General features: G+C 33.4%; 1 protein-coding gene across 1 annotated transcript in view; it reads right to left on the bottom strand.

Annotated features, from left to right (window-relative positions):
* Positions 1 to 23,205, bottom strand: part of LOC149424598 (inactive hydroxysteroid dehydrogenase-like protein 1) — a 68,590-nt gene that overhangs the window by 16,882 nt on the left and 28,503 nt on the right. The window contains exon 2 of the mRNA XM_089631435.1: positions 4,361 to 4,483. Coding sequence (XP_089487561.1) covers positions 4,361 to 4,483 — 123 coding nt within the window. The remainder of the gene's footprint in view (positions 1 to 4,360; positions 4,484 to 23,205) is intronic.

Here is a 23,205-nt window from a genome sequence, read left to right as displayed (position 1 = left end):
TGGGGAGGAGCAACAAACTCAGCTATCAATTACATAGAAACCGCACAGAAAACGATCTTAAAGGTAATACTAAAAAAACATAGACTGACTGATACAGACCAAATATTTAACAACTGTGACGTACTAGATATACGCCAATTATACGTTAAAACACTACTAAACTACATTTTTGACAAAAAAAAAATTTCAACATACACAAAATAACACTAACAGACCAGTTAGACAAGCGTACAAAGAAAACATAAAAACTCCGACAGTAAATTCAAGCTTTGGACAAAGACACCAATACCATGCTATAAAAGCTTTCAACAGTCTAAAAATTGAAATTAAAATTGAGGAAAATAAAAATAAATTGACACACAAAATTACAAAAATGGATTAAAGAACAAAAAAGACAATGTATTATTTTATCTTGACTGTATAACAAGATAGAGTGTGCTGAAATAGATATTTTCGTCGACAATTTGTACGGATTCAGAAAAAAAGTTCTGGCGCTATTAAAAAATATTAGCTAATTTATTGTGTCAATTTTCTCTCTATGCATACCTCTCGTATTTCTTATGCCTCTTACCACTTGTAATAAATAATGTATAATGTAATGTGTTAATATGATTGTGTATTTTATTTTTATTTTATGTTTTTGTTTTCTAATTGTATGTATCTGTATTTAATTGTATGTATCTGTAATTATTTTTTTGTATCTTTATTTAATTGTAGATTTTTGTAATTGTACAATAACTGAGTTTTTATAAGTGGATTGTTCTCACGTAAGTGTGATCATCTGTAAAACCCAGTATAAATAAATAAATAAATCTTATATTGTAGATTGTATTTAGATTATATTTTCATATTATAAAATGAAGACCTCATCACGGGCAAGCCACCCAGTGAGGCCAACGTTACTGGAAAACTTTGAAATGTAAAAAAATATTGTACCAAATAAAAAAATAAAAAAATTAAAGGTTTCCTAAAATTCTAACCTAATAACGAATGTGTTATCACGATGTCGGAACACGTGTTCATAAAAATCCTAATATGTGTGCATTTCGTCATTGTATATTATCAAGGCAAATGCAGGTGCTTGAACACGCGTTCCGATGTAACAGGAATGTGCTAAAAGTTTATCACGAAACGTCTTGTAGTCTCTTTTTTAACCGAATGACAAATAATTTGAAGACTTTTTGAATAAATTATCATAAGATAAGTTGACTTTTGATCGTTGTTTCTAAGATTTTAGATAAAGTTTTGTTGTTAATAGTTACATTTCGAATTCAATAAACAATTTAATTAAAGCATCTGCATCGTGGATTGCCCAAGCCTAACTGGTGAAAAAACATTACAACACATTTCCATTAATACAGGATGAGTTAAGCTGATGCACAAAGTACCTAACTGAGAAATCTTACTAATTCAAAATGTAAATATTTTATACGGAAATCCACTAAACAAGCTCTTATTATCTTGTTCCACCAATAGGCAATAGACTCTTGAAACGCAATGCATGACTGATCAAATATTGCCAAAGCACTTTAAAGATTTAGAAGAAGAGGATTGTTCACTGTTTTGTGAAAACAAACCAACCTCATGCCATTTTATTTTGCTCATTTAATTTTGTACGCAAGCTGAGGACTTTACAGTCCCAACTGCCCAGAGCCAGTGGAAATGTGGCATCCCCAAGTTCATATGTTATGAAGCTGAAGGGAGTGACAAGGGGAAATAAATGGGATATGGGATGGTTAAGAAGTACTTGGCTTTATACCGTTCAATCAATATGGCTAAGGCCATTTCAAATAACGTTTCAGTTCACCGAATAAACTCACTTTTCTCTATCTATCATTGGTATTATGCTACGTATACATCCGCGAGCCGAACTGCCGAACTGAACCTTAACTTATGGGAAAGAAACGAAGCAACCGTGAATGGCGAGAAACGCCGCTTGCAGTTGCTTCGTTCCTTTCCCATAATTCGTGGTACGGTTCGCGATCGGTTCGCAAATGTATACGTACCCTTAAAAATTATATTTATTTATTGGACAAATTGTATAGCGCCGCTTTCGTGAGATATCACCTCAGGGGCGCTTTACAGTTGATGCAGGTATTACAAAAAATAAAAATATATCAAAAATAAAGTTGAGTTAAGTTAAGTAAAATGAAGTACAGGAACAAGTGACACGAAGATAGAAGAAGGAGACTCTGCAGCTATATTATCTCGTTAATTTACACAGGTCAGCGCTGTAATTACATAATAATGAAAAATTACGACGTGGTCTGTGGGTGTTCCTGAAATTAACGTTAAGGTACTGAAAAAAAATATGCAACACGGAAATTGTGTTATTTTAGTGATTCATAAAAAACATATTTTAAAGGTTTTTCATACTATTTTAAAAAGATTATTTTAGCAGTAAAAAAAAGCCAAAAGGTGTATTACATTTAAAATAAACCATATTATCAATAAGAGCCTTCCAAACCAAACAATAACTATCAGAATAATAAAAATTGTCTCTCCAAATAGAGGAAAGTTAATCAAAACTAACTTCCCGTAAATATCTGCATTTGAAATTTTTCAACAACTTACTGCAATAGTTATTACATATATTCAATATATTTGTTTCCTGAAGGATCGAGGTGGACAAACTACATTTAAGTTAAAAAATTATTTAAACAAAATTATTCTTTATTTTCGACACCGTAAAAATCCCATAAAGCATTAAATATATAAAAATTTAAAAAATGTAGTTATGTTGAAAAAAATATCTTTACTAATAAAGTATAGATGTTTTACATATAAAATAAATAATATTAACGATACGAGCCCTCGAAGTCAAACAAAAAACTTTCAATATTTAAATTATTTCAAATAGAGTCAAGTTTGACCAACGCAGGTTGCATAAAAAATATTTACATTCAAATCACATCAAGATAATCCTCAAAAAGTATTTCCAATCATAAAAAGTGTTAATTTAAGGGTACTTATACATTTGTGAACCGAAACGCGAACGGTACCACGAATTACGGGAAAGGAACGAATCAACTGCAAGCGGCGTTTCGCGCCATTTGCGGTTGCTTCATTTCTTTCCCGAGTTGAGGTTCAGTTCGGCAGTTCGGCTCGCGGATGTATACGTAGCATGTCGTCAAAATTCACGATGTCCCATCGGTTCTATGTGATGAAGACACCGTTCGCCGTCATTAAACACACTTTATTACGCCGTGAGTTGTATTGGTCAGCACAGTTGTAGCATTCCAAGCTGTTCATCGGCGGTCGATTCTCGGCAGTGGGATTTAAAAATATATAGATGTTAAATTTTCGTACAAAATATGTAAATTTTGCATTTAATTTAATTTTCATTTTTAATCCTGTGATGTTTCACGTGCGCTAGTGTTGTTATAAATATGTGTGATGAAAAGCTAAACAAAATATATTTGTGAGCAATAATTAGTCACAAATAAAATATTTCCCTGGTAAAAATAAATGCCGCCGACGGGAATTGAACCCGCACTTTCTGATGTCCGGTCAGGTGTTCTGGACCACGGAGCTATGTCGGCTTATTTCCAACACGCCAAATAATTCAATATGTACTAGTACTTCAATCAACAATCACTGCTTATTATTTTTTTTTTCACCTGTAAACAAACAACTTTATTTTGTAGGAAAGGCCTTGTTAGTGCTAAATTTCCCACTAGATGGCGTCGAGACATATTATATCTACATTTGATGGTGAAATATTTTGATTTGTCAAATATTATTATTTTTTTAATTCAATTCCCGTCGGCGGCATTTATATTTTAGTCGGGAGATATTTTAAATTTGTATGGATATTTCAAGCGACTTATTATTGCTTATAACAATGTGTTATCCTTTGTGCTTTGTGTAAAATACCTGGTCTAATAAACATTAGGTTATCATCAAAAAATAAAAGTTATTTATTTTTGTAAATTAAGTGAAAATTTTACCCACTTAAAATAAAGTACGTAAATAGAATCTGATTCCGGGAAAAGCGTTCGTATTGAGATAGGAATTGATTAACAAACTTGCAGAATTATTTTCCGCCCACATAAGTTACGTAGAGATTACCTACAATCCTTTGAAGTCGAAACATACAACAAACTTTAGCTTGTAGCTTTCTTGTTTATTTCACAAAATTACATTTCCGTAAGATGAAAACGCACCGACTGCACAAAATTGTGAACGCAGTTGGAAACAATTTGGTTTCCAACTGCGGAAACAGCTCCGTTTATTCTCTACAGCGCAGCATATACATATTATGCAGCGCTCTAAAGAACACACGCAGCTATTTCTACATAATAGTTTCAGCAGAAAAATTAAGAATGTTTGTTGAAATGGAAAGGAAGGAGTCACCAACCTATTTCGGAAGCGGTCTGAATGAGCTTCTCCCTAGAACGGCTGATGAGGACGATGTTGACTCCTTGCCTTGCCAGTTCTCGGGCGTAGTATTTTCCAATTCCATCAGTTGAACCGGTGACCACTAAAAAAAGAAAACATAAGAATCATTTAAAGAATAGGTACATCATAATAATTGTTGATTTATTATTGATCGGCTAATATTTCAGAAGGGCAATGCTGGACATTCACAAACAGCTTCAAGCAGTCGATATCGACGGCTTAAAGGTAATGACATACTGAGCAAATTTGCAATCCGTACATTTTTTTAAATAGATTCTTTGGAAACACACTTGTCACACGCACCCAGGGCCGGTCCTGAATAAAATGGCGCCTGACCAATAGACGCCTAGGTAGGTGAACACTGTCATCGATAATATTCAGATGATTTGTATATTTGTGTAGCGTCGTTTTTATGAAAAATAATCTCAAGTGCGATGTGTTAGGACTGTTAGGTGTTAGAGCGGGACCTGCATGCAACGCAATCCTACGCTCCTTATGCAATGCCTATCTGCGCTGTCCAGATCGGCGTGAGACGGTGAACGAAAGATGGCGGTGATGAAAGGTCTCCCAACGAGTTGATCTGACTTTTAAGGTTATGTTTGTTTTGAAGTTTTGCGTTTATTGCCATTTATTGCTCGAGATGAACACTATCATGTTTAGTAAGACGTTCCGAAGTTATTCATAACACAAAATTTAAAATCGCGATACTACGATTTGACTCTGCTTTGCGTGCGTAAGACAAGTGTGAACGTTGGCTTGGAAACGTGGTATTGCATACATTGCATACATGGGTGCCCTTTTCTTTGAAGTAGCTGCAAATTATGTAATGTTCTGCAATTCTCATAGGCAAAAAGAATACATTTTGAAACAACACAGCATTTCTTGTGTTTTATTTTGACAGCTTGAAAAGTCCGTTTATTCCCAGGTTTTCGATGATGTTTTAGGAAGTCACTTTATTGGTGAAATGAGAGAAACATGAGAAGCATTATTTTTTATCGATTATCAGCGATTACGATAGCATTATTATTCATATTATCTGCGGTCATCGGAAACGTAATCATTGCATCAGTACTATCAATATTTATGTGTCTAGAAGATTATAAAATTATACTCGTAGAAATTGTGCGAGAGGCAGTAAAATATTGTGGTTTCAAAACGTATGAATTATTTTGATGTTTATTGTCGATAAATATGATTCACCTTGATGGGTAACCACCATCACTTTACCACAATAAGTTGGGGCACTTATTGCTCTTATCATCATTCGTCATTCGAGTCAATTAGAGAGAAAGCAAAAGTAGTCCGTTCTTTGAAAAAATATTATAATTCTGATGAAAAAAAAATTATGTTTACGCATATATTTTTAAAAAGTAATTAACTATTTTATTTTGATTCTAATCAAGGAAAAGCTCCATTTTTTCCAAAGCATATTTTGGTATTCATAATGTAAACCGATTTGTGGTGAAGATTAATCGAATATAGTGATTTAATATTAGCTTCGCCATTTTACTCTTGGAATATAAATTTATTAACCTCATTTCCCTTATTATCAAACCTGGTGACCTTATACATACGTGTTATAAGATTATGTAATCACACTTAATATAACCATTTACCACGAACACCATCACTGCTGATGATGGACACCATCTCTTTAGAAGTGGAGATACCTTATCAGAGAGATCACCATAATACAAATAATGTGCTAATTGCATAGGTACAACATCTTCTCTTCTACATCTGATGGTATCTAGATATTGAAGTGAATGTCGATTTTACAGGGCTATCAAAACTCATGCACATAATATGCATATGGATTCAAAATATTCGTTATGGGCATATTACAAGATGATTTTTCTGGTATACGTGAGAATGGTAAAGTGTGGTAGAGGTGCATGATTAAGATCGCGAATTTTGGGGGTTAAGAGTGACAGATCGGTTATTTGTCTAATATTAAACCTTACATTGTGAATCGTGATCTGAATAAAATATTCTAAAATAAAGCTGGACTTTATTATTTCAACATGATAAACCAAGAATATAACACTGGCGCAGCCGGTAGGATTACAGATAGAGACTTGAACCACTTGCCCCTGCGGTCAGTATCTTCCCTGCCTAGATCTTAGCTGGGATAGTACCGGGTGGAAGGTATGATGGAGAGCATGATATTAAGTAAGGAGAGGTGTAGAATCAGTGAGTTTGGTAAAGTGTGACAGAGATGCTTGAATGAGAGCACGAATGTGTAGGTACCACTTTTAATATATGAGCATTGCGAATTTGGCGTTGCGATTGTCAGGTGTTGTGTGTCCATTATTAAGCCATGCATTGTGAATTGTGATCCGACTAATATATTCTAAAGCGAAGCTGGACAAATTATCAATTCATACAGATAAACCAAGGATATAACACTGTTTTCATACTAATCCCCACATGGAAACTATTTTTTATAGTGTCGAAATTATTTTAAAGTGCATTAAAAACTTTGACTGTCCAACTAGGAAATTCTCGTTTTGAGACAGTAAAATTTTCAATTCATTATTTTTATACTTACAATTTCATACAGATAGTTGCCATTAAAGAAGAAATAATATTTAGGTACGGTATTAAATCGTCCAAAAAGGGCAACTACTGACACTTGTTATTCACGAACTAAACCCAAGATTTCAACACTATTTAAAATATATATTATTGAACAATATGAAACAAGCAGCGTATCGATGGTTAGCTAAATTAATACTTCAAAGCTCCATATTTCACGGTGGAAATAACGTTGAGTGGTGAAAATAGTTGTGTTAGTTTATTATTTCCGACTTCATACACCACATACGTCTATCTGTTATGTAAATAAAGATAACCCTCGATTTAATTAACGTTATTTGAATTTATTTTAATTAAAATGATAAATATTGTATGAGAGAATAAACTTTGCGTTAGACACAAGGTCACATAAATACTCTCACGCAGCAAGCAGTCATCTCAATAAAAAATGCAGCTTAATATTGACATCAATTTTACAGCTTCGGTAAAACAATATTATAGATTTATTCACAAAAGGGTAAATATTCATATGACGAATATTAGAAAAAAATGTTAAGGCACCCGAAAAAATGTAATCTTTCAATAATAATTTTAAGAACTTGGCGAAAACCAAAAAACACGGCGTAATTTGTGAACATACACACCAATACATACATTTTTATTATCTTTTCTGTTTTTTCTATCTTCGAAGAGACGCACAACAATTATTGTATACGGCAGAAAATCAGATACTCTTATCTGAAGCTGCAAAAACTCTCAAACAGTGAACTGTTACGTATTTTGCACAGCTTTTCTGTTTGGAATTTCCTACTACGTCAACGTATTTAGTGTCATTGACATTTTGAGCTGTAAACTTTGAAATATTCTTCCGTAATGTAAATAGACATACTTCAAAATGATTGTTTTATTTATTTTCAAAAGGTCAATGAAAATAAAAAAAATATCGATAAAATTGATAGAGAAAAATTAATTTGCTAATTTAAAAAATATATACATTTATTTTTTTCGCTTTATTTTTTTACAAAAAACATTTGTGTAGATTTGTTTATCTTCTGCTACTTAGTGTAGATAGTATGTACATTTCACAGTTTTCTGCCATGTTAGTATGGGATAACATATCATCTGTCTCATGTGACATGTTTGTATGGGATTGTATGGCGAGCGATGTTGATATGAAAACTGTTTACCATGACAGCTGATAGCCATGTTTCCACGGCAGCTCCCTAATTGATCAGACCCCTGATCGGAGAAGGGGGTCGCGTCGTTTTCAAATATCGCCCTATCACATCATCTAGACCACGTCCACACGTATAACATATCATCTGTCTCGTGTGACATGTTTATGTGGAATTGAAAGGCGAAAGATATGTTGATATAGGCCACACCCAAAAAACCGTTTGATGCGTATAGCGTCGTCTGACATAGGCTTAATGTCACACGCGCGCCTTACTCTCATGACTTGGCCTATTTCAGTAGAAATTAAAATCAATGGGCGAACGATATGCTAAAAATAGACCATGCTATGAGAGTAATGCGCTCTTATGACAGCAACGTAAAGCTGTAGCACGATGGTTCGATGCACAGTTCGTGCGCGCACTATCGTAAATACTATGGTAATTTGTTACAACCTTATTTACATTGCATATTGTGTTGCTAACATATGTACGCGGCATAATATAACTCATTGAACTTTGTGTTATATTAAATAATAATAATATTCGTATTATATGGCGCCGTTTTCGTGCAAAATAACCTTTTTTATAAATCATTACTTACCGTGAGTTTATAATTTTTTTCAGGTGCTTAATTATTTTAAATGTTAAAAGAAAACTAAAAATATGTACTTATGCATATTCACCCACAATTGTATTACAGTGAGATAGTAATATCAATAAATCACGTAATGTAATAGAAATAGATGTGAAGAATAAAACACGCAACATAAGAATACCAATAATAATATTTTCATCAGTCCACTAAATCGCTTTCACATCGTTAATGTTCAATTTTATAGAGCTATCAAAATATACGAGCGCCGAACGGGCGATGAGTCTTCTTGTGTTATGAAATAATGTGTTTTGGATATGCAATCTCTAAATAGTATAAAATAAAGTTGTTATTCGCATATGTCTGTTTGTGCGCTTAGTTCTTCTAAATATCGCATTGGATTTTGATAGGGTTATCACTATCAATTAGATAAATTCTTCCGGAAGGTTTACATATATGATAAATGCATATTACATTTATAGAAAGTAGATAAAATTCATGTTTTATAATCAAGTCGTAAAATTATTTTTCGGGCACTACATTGCCGACGCTGCCTAAACCTCATGAGATACATCAAAATAATGTACTACGGAATTGTATATCTTAAAAAGGCCTACAGAAAAGACCTTGATGGAATATGTCTATCTCCTAAGGATAAACCCCAGCAACGCCGGGTTAGCTAGTAATAAATAATAATGTAATTTCTACAATTCCTTAGCCTTGATAAAATGGCTTTAAATAGAATTTAATTCAATGCATATTAAGTAATGTAACGAGCGAAGGTTTAACTACGTAGGTACCTTATCACACTTACTTCACCTAAATGTACCTAATCGTGTGGGTATCTACATTGTACATTTTTAATTTTATAAATCTTAAAAACTGTAAATAGCAACTTATTGTGTCAATTTCTTGTCATTTATTACCTCATTGTCGGTCATTGCCCATAGATTTTTGTGTATTGCCTATTATTGTCAACGTATTGCCCAGTCATGACGGTGAGTTCGATCGGCTACCGATGCGATGGACCTAAAAAGCCCTGGACAGAGTATTATTATTGGTGCGATTTTATAAGAATGGCATTGAAGCCAAATCTAGGATGAGGGTAAATTGCCTGTAAGTCATCTTGTATGCCAAACTTTTGAATTGATTTGTATACAAAATGGTGGATTAAAAGTATTATTATTTTATTTTTGTATTGTTAATGCAGTAATAATCACCCCGCGGCTTTAAATAGTTCTCGCTTTTCTTTGTTTTTTGGTCCATGGATGTTACGACAATATTGCCGGCCAAATTTATATCATTCTCTATATTATATGTGCGTCTCTGTTCGCCACCTACCTTCTACCAAAAATGTCACAATGTATTTTAAACGCGGTTAACATTAATAATAATAAGTGTTTTATTATCTTTTTTTTGTAACAAATAGATATAATGATATACTCACTGGGATCTCCCGTGCTGAGGATTTTATTTAAATAAATAAATAAATTACACCATTTGAAAAAAAAAATTGGTAGAGTTAATTGCAGGAGGTCATTTTTTTGTCTTATACATTCCGGCAATCTTGACGGGTCTCGACAATATTGACGGCCAACACCTTGCCCTGCAAGGCAAGACAATTGAATGGCAAGATCTTGGCTGCCAAGACGATTGAAAAGAAAAGGTTAATTAAATTATTTATATTTGCATGTATTGATCCAAACCATTGACTAAGGCGAATAGTTAATAACATAAAAAACGTCATACATTCTTTAAATTTTTCGTTCTTCTTACGACATACTATACCACAGAACTGAAAGAATGCTATCCTAATTATTTATTATAATATGCGGTCTTATAGTTGGTTCACACGAGAACAGGACAATACTGTCTTGTCCCAGCTGACCCATTGTGAGAACAGTAGTTTGGTGGACAGGACAATTTAATTTATTAATTTTATTTTATTTTATTGATACATGATTTAGAGAGCACAAGTGGTTTTTTGTGATATTTCACCCTCCATACTAGGGATGACCCTGTGTTATGGCGGGTGAATTTTATAGTTTGCGGACATAGAATCAATACATTATTTTAATATAAATAAGAAAAATGATGTATAGCTAGTTTGGGATGCAAGAAGAGGATGTACCAAGACATTGTCCCAGAGATATAAAGGTAAGCTATATCCCCAGGATAGTGTCAAACTTTCACCACCACGCCCGGCCGCGTGTAAATGCGTTTGTACAAGATAGTAGGACAGTGAGTGGTTTATTTATGGTAGGACAATAGCTAGACGCTTCACGCGTACGTATCTCGGCTCTCGCAGCTCAACTCAGCTCAGCTCGGATATTGTATTACGACTAAAAAATTACCTCATATTTTTCGCGAACTCACTCATAACTACGGTATAATTGATGTGTGTCCCATTGTCTGGTCCTGCGCGGTCGAGGCTGTTGACGGCGCAGGGACAGGACAATATTGAAATGTCTTCTGTACTGCCATCGTGTGATCCCGGCATTATAATATAATATTATCATACCGTATATTACATACAACTGTACTCTGTACCTCTGTTTACAAAGAGAGAAAAAACGCACTCAAGTGGACTATTAGTGAATGAACTGGGTCAAGACCAACTTGTCAGAACGAATAAATGTTGATTTTATAATTATTACAGCAAAGGAATTGGATTGTGTTGTTATATAGACAAAAGAAATCAGAAGCGAGCTCGCACATGTTATTAAGTTGCCTAATAACAAAACGTAGATTACAGTGGGTATTACATCGGTTTTATTTACGTTTGAATGGAAATAAACAGTAGAAATCATTTTAACCCTGGCATTGAGTTGTAATTGGCCTGCGCTGACCGCCATGAATATTCTTATTAGATGTAACTACTTCATTTTTAACAATATCTCCATACAGGAGGCCTTGAGAAAAATACTTTCCCTTAGGGCCAGTGTCATCTTTGGGTATGTAATATGTAGGTATATATGTTTTAAGGAAAGGAAGGAGAGGAATTTCTAGGAAGAAACGGGTATGAGGGGTGGGTTGAATCTGAGGGTCAGTGTGTCCAAGGTCAAAATGTGTCCCTGAATCGGCTTCTCCCGCTCCAGCCCGTCACGGTGGGCAGACGTATCCGCTGTCAAGACAAACATCACCTGCTGTGTCACCAAACGTAGCAAACCACTTGGGGTGTCCCATGGCCTATATGGAGGTGTCAGTTGTCCAATAAATTAATCCCTTACCCGCCTGATTGATAGTATAAAACATCGCTACTGTAGACATTTTGTATAATATAAATACATCTATGGATTAAAAAAAATGGTAGTGCCTATTTTGGCAAAATTAAGCGTGTATTAATAATTTATTTTATTAGATTTTTTTTAAATAAACATATCTAATTATTTACATTTTATATTTTAAGAGATAACTATTTGTTTTTGTGAAAACATCACAACAGTCCCAACTGCTCGCAACCGTCTGGAGCCAATGAGACTATGGCATTCCCAATAGGGGTATATTGTGAGGCTGAATGTAGAGGGGTGGGGAAGGAGATGGTGAAGACGAAGGTGGGGAAGTACCTGCTAAAAGCTAAAGCCATTTTAAAGAAGGTTTCAATTACGAATGGTAGTCTTCGATACTGAGAGTATCTTCCACTCTGGAACGTACCGTAAATATGGTACTACATATTATTTTTAATTAATAAATTGTGAATCAAATAAAATTAACTTTGCGCGCGCCGGGATTTAAACACGCGACTTACGGACGCCGTTAAATCTTTTGATCGGAAACATTCGACATCCCTGTATTTTACATCTTTTTCGTTTTCATGCAAGACGTGTGAAAGGGAAGATAATTGTGAAAGAATTTAGCATGATATATGTATTTGTTGGTGCCCTCTGCTGTGGTCAACTATAATATCAATTCACAATATCTACATATTCTCTTCTAATTAAAATGACCGATGAATGTAAATAATGCCACAACTTTGTATCCTAGTATTTATTGTACAGGGTTTTCCAATAAGAGGTGTTATTTTGAATAGCCCGCTATTTCGGTAGATGTTACTTCTGAAGCTGTCGTTTTTTGACATTTAACAAGTAGAAACTACGCCATTCATAAAAATGGAACGATACACGCTTCAACGACGCATTGAAATTATTAAAATTCACTTGAGTGAATCAAATGCAAATCATCTTGAGTGATGAGGCCCATTTCCACCTCGGTGGCTTCGTCACAAGCAAAATTGTGGCATCTGGGGTTCGGAAAACCCAAGAGTTATTGTTGAAAAGCTTCTCTATCTTCAATGTGTGACTGTTTGGTGCAGTTTATGGTCCGGCGGAGTCATTGGACCTTACATTTTTGAAAATGAGGCTGGAGCAACAGTTATGGTGAATGGATCGCTATCGAGAGATGATTAATGATTTTGTATGGCCGGAATTCGATGGTATTGATCTGGAAAACGTTTACTTTCAACAAAACGGCGCTACGTGCCACACAAACAACGAAACCATTGATCTTTTACGATTGAATATCAAAATAACACCTCTTATTGGAAAACCCTATTACGTATGTCCGTAAACCTATATGCCTTATTTTAGTTGGTGGATAAATGAACGAGTTCAATTGGAAAAAATAGGTCTACGGTTCAACCTTTACCTTCATACCATAATGCGGTTGAACATTGAGTAGAAAAAATTGTACGAGGTTACGCAGAAAGCAGCCAGCCACAAAAAAACCTGTAGGGTAACTTATAGGGAGTTGACATACATAATAAAAAAAATTCTCGTCAGAAAATCCAAAGACTCAAAGGTTATGGAAATAAAACACCTAAACGATATATCTAATAAACTGACATAAACACGACTGTACATCTAACACAACCTCACATCACATACTTACACAAATACACACCAACATGGCAGATTACATGGAATATATAGATTCGGACAATCAACACTACTGTGAAAGTACAAATGATATTAACCTCTGGACCAAATTCACAAAAGAAAAACATAGAATCAATATATTACACCAAAACATTAGATCGATCAATAAAAATTTTGATGAATTTTTTATATACCTCCAACAGCTTGAAAATAATTTTGATGTCATTGTACTGACAGAATGCTGGTTGAATGACAACTACATACCAAAAACAATCAAAAACTATAATACACACCATACAAAAATACACAAAAACCAAAATGATGGTATAGTTATATACGTCAGTGATAAAAATAACACAACCATTCAAGAAATAAACATAATCGACTCCAACTGCATACAAATTACATATAGAAAAGAAACATGTATCCTAGCTATGTACAGATCTCCATCCAAAAACAACATCACAAATTTCTTAACTGATCTTAACAATACATTAAATGATCTCAACAAATACAAAAATATCATCATCATAGGAGATCTTAATATAAACATTCTACAAAACGGACACCCACAAAACATAGAATACCTAGCAATACTAGCACAACACGGACTGGAGCCAATAATAAAGGTCCCAACACGGGTCACACAAAACACTAAAAGCTGCATAGACCATATAATGATCAAGACAAAACTAAAAACCAAAACAGTAGTACTTGAAAGCACAATCACTGATCACTACATGAATATGATAGCAATAGACACCGAAAACACTACTTCGAAACAACATAAAATATTTACAAAAAAAATAATTGACTACTCAAACTTAAAAGAAAAACTCCAAAAAATAAACTGGAATACATTATACCAAATAGATAATGTCGAGGAAGCCTGGAATACATTTACAAATACGCTAACGCAAGAAATAAATAATTACACTACAATAAAACATATAAAACTTACACACAAAGCAAAAAAAATTAAACTATGGATAACACAAGGAATATTAAACTGTATTCGTAAACGAGACAAAATTCACAAACAAATTAAACAAACACCGTATGACATGGAACAACTTAATTACTATAAAAGATATAGAAACATATGCACGAAAATTATTAGAGTAGCTAAGGAGATGTACTACAAAGAAAAACTTAAAAAAGCAAACAATTACCCAAAGGAAATATGGAAAATATTAAAGGAAGTTACATACACACAAAAATACAAACAAAAAAATACTATCGAACATCTAAATATTAACTCGAAAAAAATAGATGCCAAAACAAATATAGAAATGATGGCAAACCACGCAAATAACTTTTTTGCAACTACAGGGAAAGTTTAAGCGAATCGTAAAAAACACAGCACAAACACACTAACACAAACAAACAGATCAAACATCTATACCCAACCAACACAACACAGATTTATATTAAAAACAAGTTCGGAAAAGGAAATTAACAAAATAATAAATACATTAAAAAACCAGATTGCTCCTGGATTAGATGAGATAACAACGGATTGCATTAAAATAATAAAAAATGAAATATTAAAACCTATAACACACCTAATCAACCTTAGCATAACACATGCCTGCTTTCCTAATACTCTTAAAAAAGGACTGGTAATCCCTATGTATAAATCCGGAGATAAAATGGAAATAACTAACTATAGACCAATTACTTTGTTAAACTCTCTATCAAAGATTTTCGAAAGACTATTAAAAAACCAAATAATAAAATACCTGGAAGAAAACAAATTAATCTCGGACAAACAATATGGATTTAGAGAAAAAAGAAGCACAAAAGAAGCTTTAGCAAATACAATAGATTCTATACATAGCAACTTAGATCAAGGGTTTAAATGCATAGCGATATATTTAGATTTGGCTAAAGCCTTTGATTCAATATGCCACAAAACACTTTTTAAAAAATTAGAAAATATGGGTATCAAAGACAAAGAACTACAACTATTAAAAAGCTACATGAGCGACAGAACACAACAAGTCAAAATTAATAACTATACTAGCAAACCACTGCCGATTACACACGGAGTTCCACAAGGAAGCATACTAGGGCCCGTTCTTTTCATAATTTACATAAATGAACTTTGCAGCATGGAAATAGATGGAGAAATAATTAGTTACGCAGACGACATAGTTTTATTATTTAAATCTAAGGATTGGAATAAGGTTTATAACATAGCGAATCTAGGAATCACGCAAGTGAAAAAATGGTTGGACTCAAATACACTCACACTAAACATATCGAAAACCAAATTCACAACGTACAGCATAACTAACACAGGACAGCCAAAAAACAATACAAACACCATGAAAATACACGAATGCATAAACACCAACATCTGCGATTGCCCCCCTCTAGAAAAAACAGAACAAATAAAGTATCTAGGAATCCTAATTGACCATAATCTTAGATGGACACATCACATCAAACAAATCACAAATAGACTCCTCAGAACAATACACATTTTCCTAAACATAAGAAACATATATAAAATAAAACAATTGAAAACAATATATTATGCACTATGCCAATCAATAATAGAATATGGAATAATTGCTTGGGGAGGAGCAACAAACGCAGCTATCGCTCAAATAGAAATCGCACAGAAAACGATATTAAAAGTAATACTCAAAAAACATAAACTAACCGACACAGACCAAATATTTAAAAGCTGTGACGTACTTGATATACGCCAATTATATGTTAAAACACTACTAAACTACATTTTCGACCAAAAAAACAAACCCCAACAAACACAAAATATCACTAATAGACCGGTCAGACAAGCGTACAAAGAAAACATAAAAACTCCGACGGTAAACACTACCTTTGGACAAAGACACCATAAATACCACGCTATTAAAGCATTCAACAGTCTTCCACTTGAAACAAAAATTGAGGAAAATAAAAATAAATTCAAACACAAAATAAAAAAATGGATTAAAGAACAAAAAGACAAGATTACCAAAATACTATAACATAAAAGAATAAAACATATACACGCAACACAAAAAAAATATATAAAACACGCAACACGCACAAACACATATATCATTATAAATGCCGATTTACATTCTCTTTTGATATTTTTCTTTTAGTGTTATAATTATATTTTAATTTTTAATCTTTATTTTTTTATTTTAAATTTATCTTTATTTTAATGTTGTTTTTCTTTTATTTTTTTTAAATGTATAAATTCTTAAATTATAAAATGGGGGCCTCAGCACGGGTAAACAACCCAGTGAGGCCAACATTACTAAATTGAAATATAAAATATTGTAAAAAAAATGTATCAACAATAAAAAAAAAATAAAAAAAAAATACATACCTTTCCCTACATTCACGTGCGACTGGTATCATTATACTACAATCATTCTGTCTCCAGCGGTTTCAGCCGTTTAGTCTTAAATCCTCTCTGCTTTTGTTCATAAATTACTGTATCGTGAGTTTGAAAAAAAAAACTAAATTTAAAATATTCGGATTCTGATTTTACACACCGAGAGTAACCAGGCAACCTAGGATTCTGCGGATTGGAGAACTGCAGAATCATCCAGCCTACAATCTACTTAAATTGGCAATAACATTCACACCTTCCAAAAAACTCAAACTGAGATGAAAAAACATTTGACTAAAGATTAAATAATCAAATCTATAGAACAACACCTACACGGAGAAAACTTCCCGATAAAAAATATTACTATTAAAAAAAAATCTTATCAAATTCGTATTCGTATTCCTGTTAAAAACGGGATTGTAGGCCATTAAAGAATGAATTGATAGGTATCCTGATAAACTTTAAGTAAAATACCAACGTTTTGTCACGATGTCCGAACACGTGTTCATATAATTCCAACAATTCTTTTATATTATTAAGACAAACGCAGGTGGATGAACATGTGTTCCAATATTATTACAAATCTACCAACACTTTATCACGAAGTGGCTTACAGTCCCTCTTTTTCCCAAGAGATTGTTAATAAATTACTCATTTTTCTCCATGTAGAATGATTTTTACTTTAAAAAATTATGAATAATTTATTGATACAAATTTCTTATAACTTCAAAGTGGATTTAAAAATCAACTCTGGCTGTTTTCTGTTGAATTCATATTGACGAATGTTTGCTTTGCAATCAACTCACTGACCTTACTATTTGAAATATGCATTCTGTAGAAAACACTGGTTGTTTAGCCACCAAAAACACTAAATAGACCATATGGACAAGCGACGTGAACGTTTTCTTCTGATTTAGGTAAATGTCATTGTTTGAATGTCAGGTATATTGCTGACATCGACCAATTGACTCTGGCTCTGTTCTGCTAAATATGTTTGGAGAAATAGTCGCATCAAAGTGTTTTGAGTGCCGTGGGCGCTTTCTGCACATTTTTAAATACTTTTTTCGCGATCAACAAATATTTCGGAAGATGATTACCATGAGCGTTTGTATGAAAGCGGCTTGGCTGGTTTTATTAGAACAAAGATTTGACCTTACTTCGTCGGATGTCAACAATATATATTTTTTAAGATTTAGTAATAAAATAAGATAATTATATATAAAATAGTATTAACATTGTTTTTGTACATATCGTGGAATTTGAATGCTACTCTTCCATGGAAGCTTTAGCTTGTGGTGGGAAGAGGAGTGTACAGTACATTCTGGTTGTTATTTATAAGTAATTTAGATTGTATTTTTACATATTGTGGAATTTGAATGCTACTCTTCCGTAGAAGTGTTAGCTTGTGGTTGGAAGAGGAGTGTACAGTACATTCTGGTTGTTATTTATAAGTAATTTACATTGTATTTGTACATATTGTGGAATTTGAATGCCACTCTTCCATGGAAGCTTGTGGTTGAAAGAGAAGTGTACAGTAGGTACATTCTTATAGTTATTTATAAGTAATTTACATTGCGTTTGTACATATTGTGGAATTTGAAAGCTACTCTTCCATGGAAGCGTTGGCTTGTGGTTGGAAGAGGAGTATACAGTACATTCTTGTGGTTATTTATAAGTAATTTACATTGTATTTGTACATATTGTGGAATTTGAAAGCTACTCTTCCATGGAAGCGTTGGCTTGTGGTTGGAAGAGGAGTATACAGTACATTCTTGTGGTTATTTATAAGTAATTTACATTGTATTTGTACATATTGTGGAATTTGAAAGCTACTCTTCCATGGAAGCGTTGGCTTGTGGTTGGAAGAGGAGTATACAGTACATTCTTGTGGTTATTTATAAGTAATTTACATTGTATTTGTACATATTGTGGAATTTGAATACTACTCTTCCATGGAAGTGTTAGCTTGTGGTTGAAAGAGAAGTGTACAGTACATTTTAGTAGTTATTTATAAGTAATTAATAATATGTTGGGTTCATGTATTTCGATATGTAGTAAGTACATTACAGTGAGAAAGTAAAAAAATATATATAGTTTTATTACATGTTTGTAAAATTTAGAAAGCTAAAACTTATCTAAAATAATATTTTTGCAAAATTGTAGACTTCAATTCCAGTCCAATTAATGTATGCAAAGCTTTTGCTAACCGAAGTCACATTTTTTAACAACATCTGTGAAAATACAGAGCATTTAGATGACAATCTCTTATTTGCATTGATCAAAATATTAATATTATCATTAAAAAAAATGGGTTTTGCCAATATTGGTACAAAAAATCCATTAGACGGTTTATATCTACCTACCGTGCTATGTGCCATGCTTAAACAAATTACGTTTTTTGGTTATTAGTTTTTATAACCTGCCATCGAAATAACAAACAACATAATTATGATTAATTTATGAAGATAGTTATTGCTCTTGGTAAAAATACCAAATCATTGAAGACAACATTAGCGACTCTCAAACGAAAATTTGAAACTAAAACTGAAATTGAACCCAGAACTGCCTTTCCGGGGTTATAATTTTTCTGTTTCAAATATTAGTTTGAGAGTCGTTCATATTGTCTACAATTATTAAATATTAAAAATACTCGTTAAGTTATTCCAAAAAATAAAAATAAAACTTTACCACGAATATTTTTATATCCATACAAATTTAGAAAGGTGGAGTTTTTCATGGACAACATAGTTAACTTAAAAATTAACAAGCATAAAAGGACCTACGTATAATATTATCAAATATGATAATCAATCCCCGTTTCATTTTTTTCATAATAGGGGAAATATTTAATATTAACTGCAATGCTTATGGATTTAAAAAATCGTTGCATTTATCGCACATAACGTTACAAAAATACGTTATATTATAATAAGCATTCTTTAAACGTCTTTTGAATCTTCTCTATCTATAAATAGTCTAATACTAGCTGTAGATACGGGACGTGATTGCCTGCACAAGAAAAGACTGTAAATAATAAGCACCGGCACACATCAGTCCTCAACCTGGGTAATGATTTAAATAAAACACCGTGAGGTGTTATATCCAAACCATCATAAAAGAAAGACGATTCGAATCAAAATTCACATTTTAATTGCAAGTATTGTACTGGTATACAGAACGTACAAAGGGGTGTAGCTTATAGGTATTTCCTATTTTTTACAAGAAATAGTTAGGTATATGTATTTCAATACAACTGGGATTTAAAACACAGATAGAAAACTGATACAATCGGAATCCTTTTAGCGATAATTTCAGATTGGAGCACATTGTGCATCATCGCACCATACGATACAGCAAATGGCGTAGGCGACTGCTGGAGCAGTATCCAGTTCAATTGGTAGCCAGCAGGAATCAGCCAGCCTCTAGGCTTCAGCATCAATGGCTAATTCAGTCGGTAGCCAGGAAGAATTGTCCCGCCTCTAGGTTGTCAGCATCAATGGCTAATTCAGTCGGTAGCCATGAAGAATTGGCCAGCCTCTAGGTTTTCAGCATCAATGGCTAATTCAGTTGGTAGCCAGGAAGAATTGGCCGGCCTCTAGGTTTTCAGCATCAATGGCTAATTGAGTTGGTAGCCAGGAAGAATTGGCCGGCCCCTAGGTTTCAGCATCAATGGCTAATTCAGTTGGTAGCCAGGAAGAATTGGCCGGCCTCTAGGTTTTCAGCATCAATGGCTAATTCAGTTGGTTGCCAGGAAGAATTCGCCGGCTTCTAGGTTTTCAGCATCAATGACTAATTGAGTTGGTAGCCAGAAAGAATTGGCCGGCTTCTAGGTTTTCAGCATCAATGGCTAATTCAGTTGGTAGCCAGGAAGAATTGGCCGGATTCTAGGTTTTCAGCATCAATGGCTAATTCAGTTGGTAGCCAGGAAGAATTGGCCGGCTTCTAGGTTGTCAGCATCAATGCAGCAGGGATTGGCCAGCCTCTAGGTGATCACCGGCAGTGGGCAGTTCAGTCAGTAGCCAGCAGGTATTCGTCAGCCTTTAGGTTGTCAGCATCTGTGGCTGGTTCAGTCGGTAGCTAGGAGGAATTCATCAGCCTCTAGGTTGTTAGCATCAATGCAGTAGGGATTGCTCTAGGTGATAGGTGATCTTCGGCAGTGGTCAGTTCAGTCGTTTGATTATAAGAGCCGGCACACGGAGACACCCCATTATTGTAATGATGACAGATGCGTCTGACTCAGCTGATAGAGTGCCGGCCGTAAACAGCTCGTTAGAAATAGTTGTAATCTTTAAAATGATTGTGCCGTGATGGAGGAACAGAAGCGACTACAGATTTCAGTTGACACTCAGGAATTTATAATTATAATTAACAGATCGCGTTTTAACTGGAGGTGTTCCGTCCACTCGTGTTATTTTTTTAAATTTGACTGACCCAATATTTTGTTTTAACTGGGTATTTATAATGTCTTTCTACCAGCGTTTGTGTGGCGTCTGCTTGCAAAAACATGTTTACGTTTTTCAAAAGGCAGGTATTTTTAGGCGCCAATAACAATGTTGCCCAGCGACTGCCTGGGCAACATTGCTGATTGAAGAGAATGTCAGTTAACTTATGTGATTATTCATGAAGTGGCAAATGGCACTAATAATTTTAGAACTTCCTTTGCCAGCTCTGGATACTCTTCTTTTGTTTTCATCAAACACACGCCAACACTTCGGGGCGTCCAGTCAAAGTCGCACACAGCCTTACCAACTTACCTCGTATTTAATTTCAAAGCTCTCGCGGCTTCCTTGCAGAGTGTAGGCCGTAATAATGAATATGGGTACCAAAATAGAGAAAATAATTAACGTGTTTAAATTACTAACTTTTTTTGTGTATCTATAGCCAAGTAGGGTCGCCAGAATTTTTCAACCTGTAAAGGGATCGCGTATTCAAAAAGATTGAAAAACACTGATATATCAGTGTTTATCAATCTTTTTTCAAAGAGAATTTCTTCGTGAAGGTTGATTTATATAATTCATGCAACGCCAGGTACACATCAGCTGGTATTATTTAATTTCACTTTGCATTACCTTCAACAATGTTATTAAAATAAACCGAATGACCTGGTTTGTCATAATATTGACACATATTACGCCATCTTAACACTAATCCGAACGGCATTAATGAGGCTAAGACACTGAGGGGCATTCTTTAATTAATCTTTTTTTATAGTTCTTTAATTAATTTTATTCATTTTTAAAATAAGGTCAGTAGTTTGTGTGCTTTTGTTTCCAGCGATACATTTATTAATTATAAGAAAATTACAAGCTCGCAGCTCAAGGTGATCCGAATTTTTACGAAAGTAACGTATAACTGTGAAAGGTCCGTTTAAACCTCTCCATCTTTCTTACATACGTAAAAGACAAGATAATAGACAACATTATTTTTGTTTTTGTTTTTTTTTTTATTTTATAATAATTATTTATTTTTTTGTTTTATAATTATTAAAATAATAATTATTCCCATCCTATTGCTCAAATATAAAGTAAAAATAAATTAAAAAATAAAATATCGTAAAAAGGTCGTTTTTTGGGTAGAAATTTTTATTTACAAATTTGGGTTACAACGTAAATCAGTCGTTTGTAATTTAAATTTACGACCATCAAAGAGTATTTTTCAATCATCTTTATTTATTTTTATTTTATTTCATCATATTCGTATTAAGTATATAGAGAAAAAAAAATTCTGATAACTATCTTTAACTCACAAATAATTGCCAAAGTTTCCTATAAAATCATGAAAATTTTATTCATTTGTGGCCTAAATTTTATAATACAAAACACAAATAAATAGAATAACACATATCCGTAGTTGATATTAGTAATAAATTTGGATTAAAATTATTTTTTATTGATATTTTAGCTTAAATTTGTCCCTTTGGCTCTTCGTGTATTGCGCTGCTTCACAGAACTTATTCTAAATTCTTATAGAATACAGAATGGTGTTTTCCGTTTGACTCCACCTCTACTAACAAAATGCGTTTTCTAAAAATACAAAAAAAAATCGAACACATATCTTATTACGACGCGTATTTCACGAAACAACGTAATTTTTTTTTTGTATGGGATTTTTATATTGTGTTAGCGAATTCATTCTTTAAATTAATTTTATTTATTAATATACTAGCTGTACCCCGCCACGCGTTGCTAGAGAAACAATAGCGCGTGTTTCTTTTACGTCCAACAGATGGCGCTGTTTTGAAAAATCATTTTTTTACCCGTCACATAT

This window comes from Hesperophylax consimilis, chromosome 4 (genome assembly GCF_061612785.1).
Source record: "Hesperophylax consimilis isolate HC1 chromosome 4, BYU_Hcon_1.0, whole genome shotgun sequence".
Taxonomy (NCBI): domain Eukaryota; kingdom Metazoa; phylum Arthropoda; class Insecta; order Trichoptera; family Limnephilidae; genus Hesperophylax; species Hesperophylax consimilis.
The sequence above is the reverse complement of the archived record's forward strand: the minus strand, read 5'-3'. Positions and strand labels throughout refer to the sequence as shown.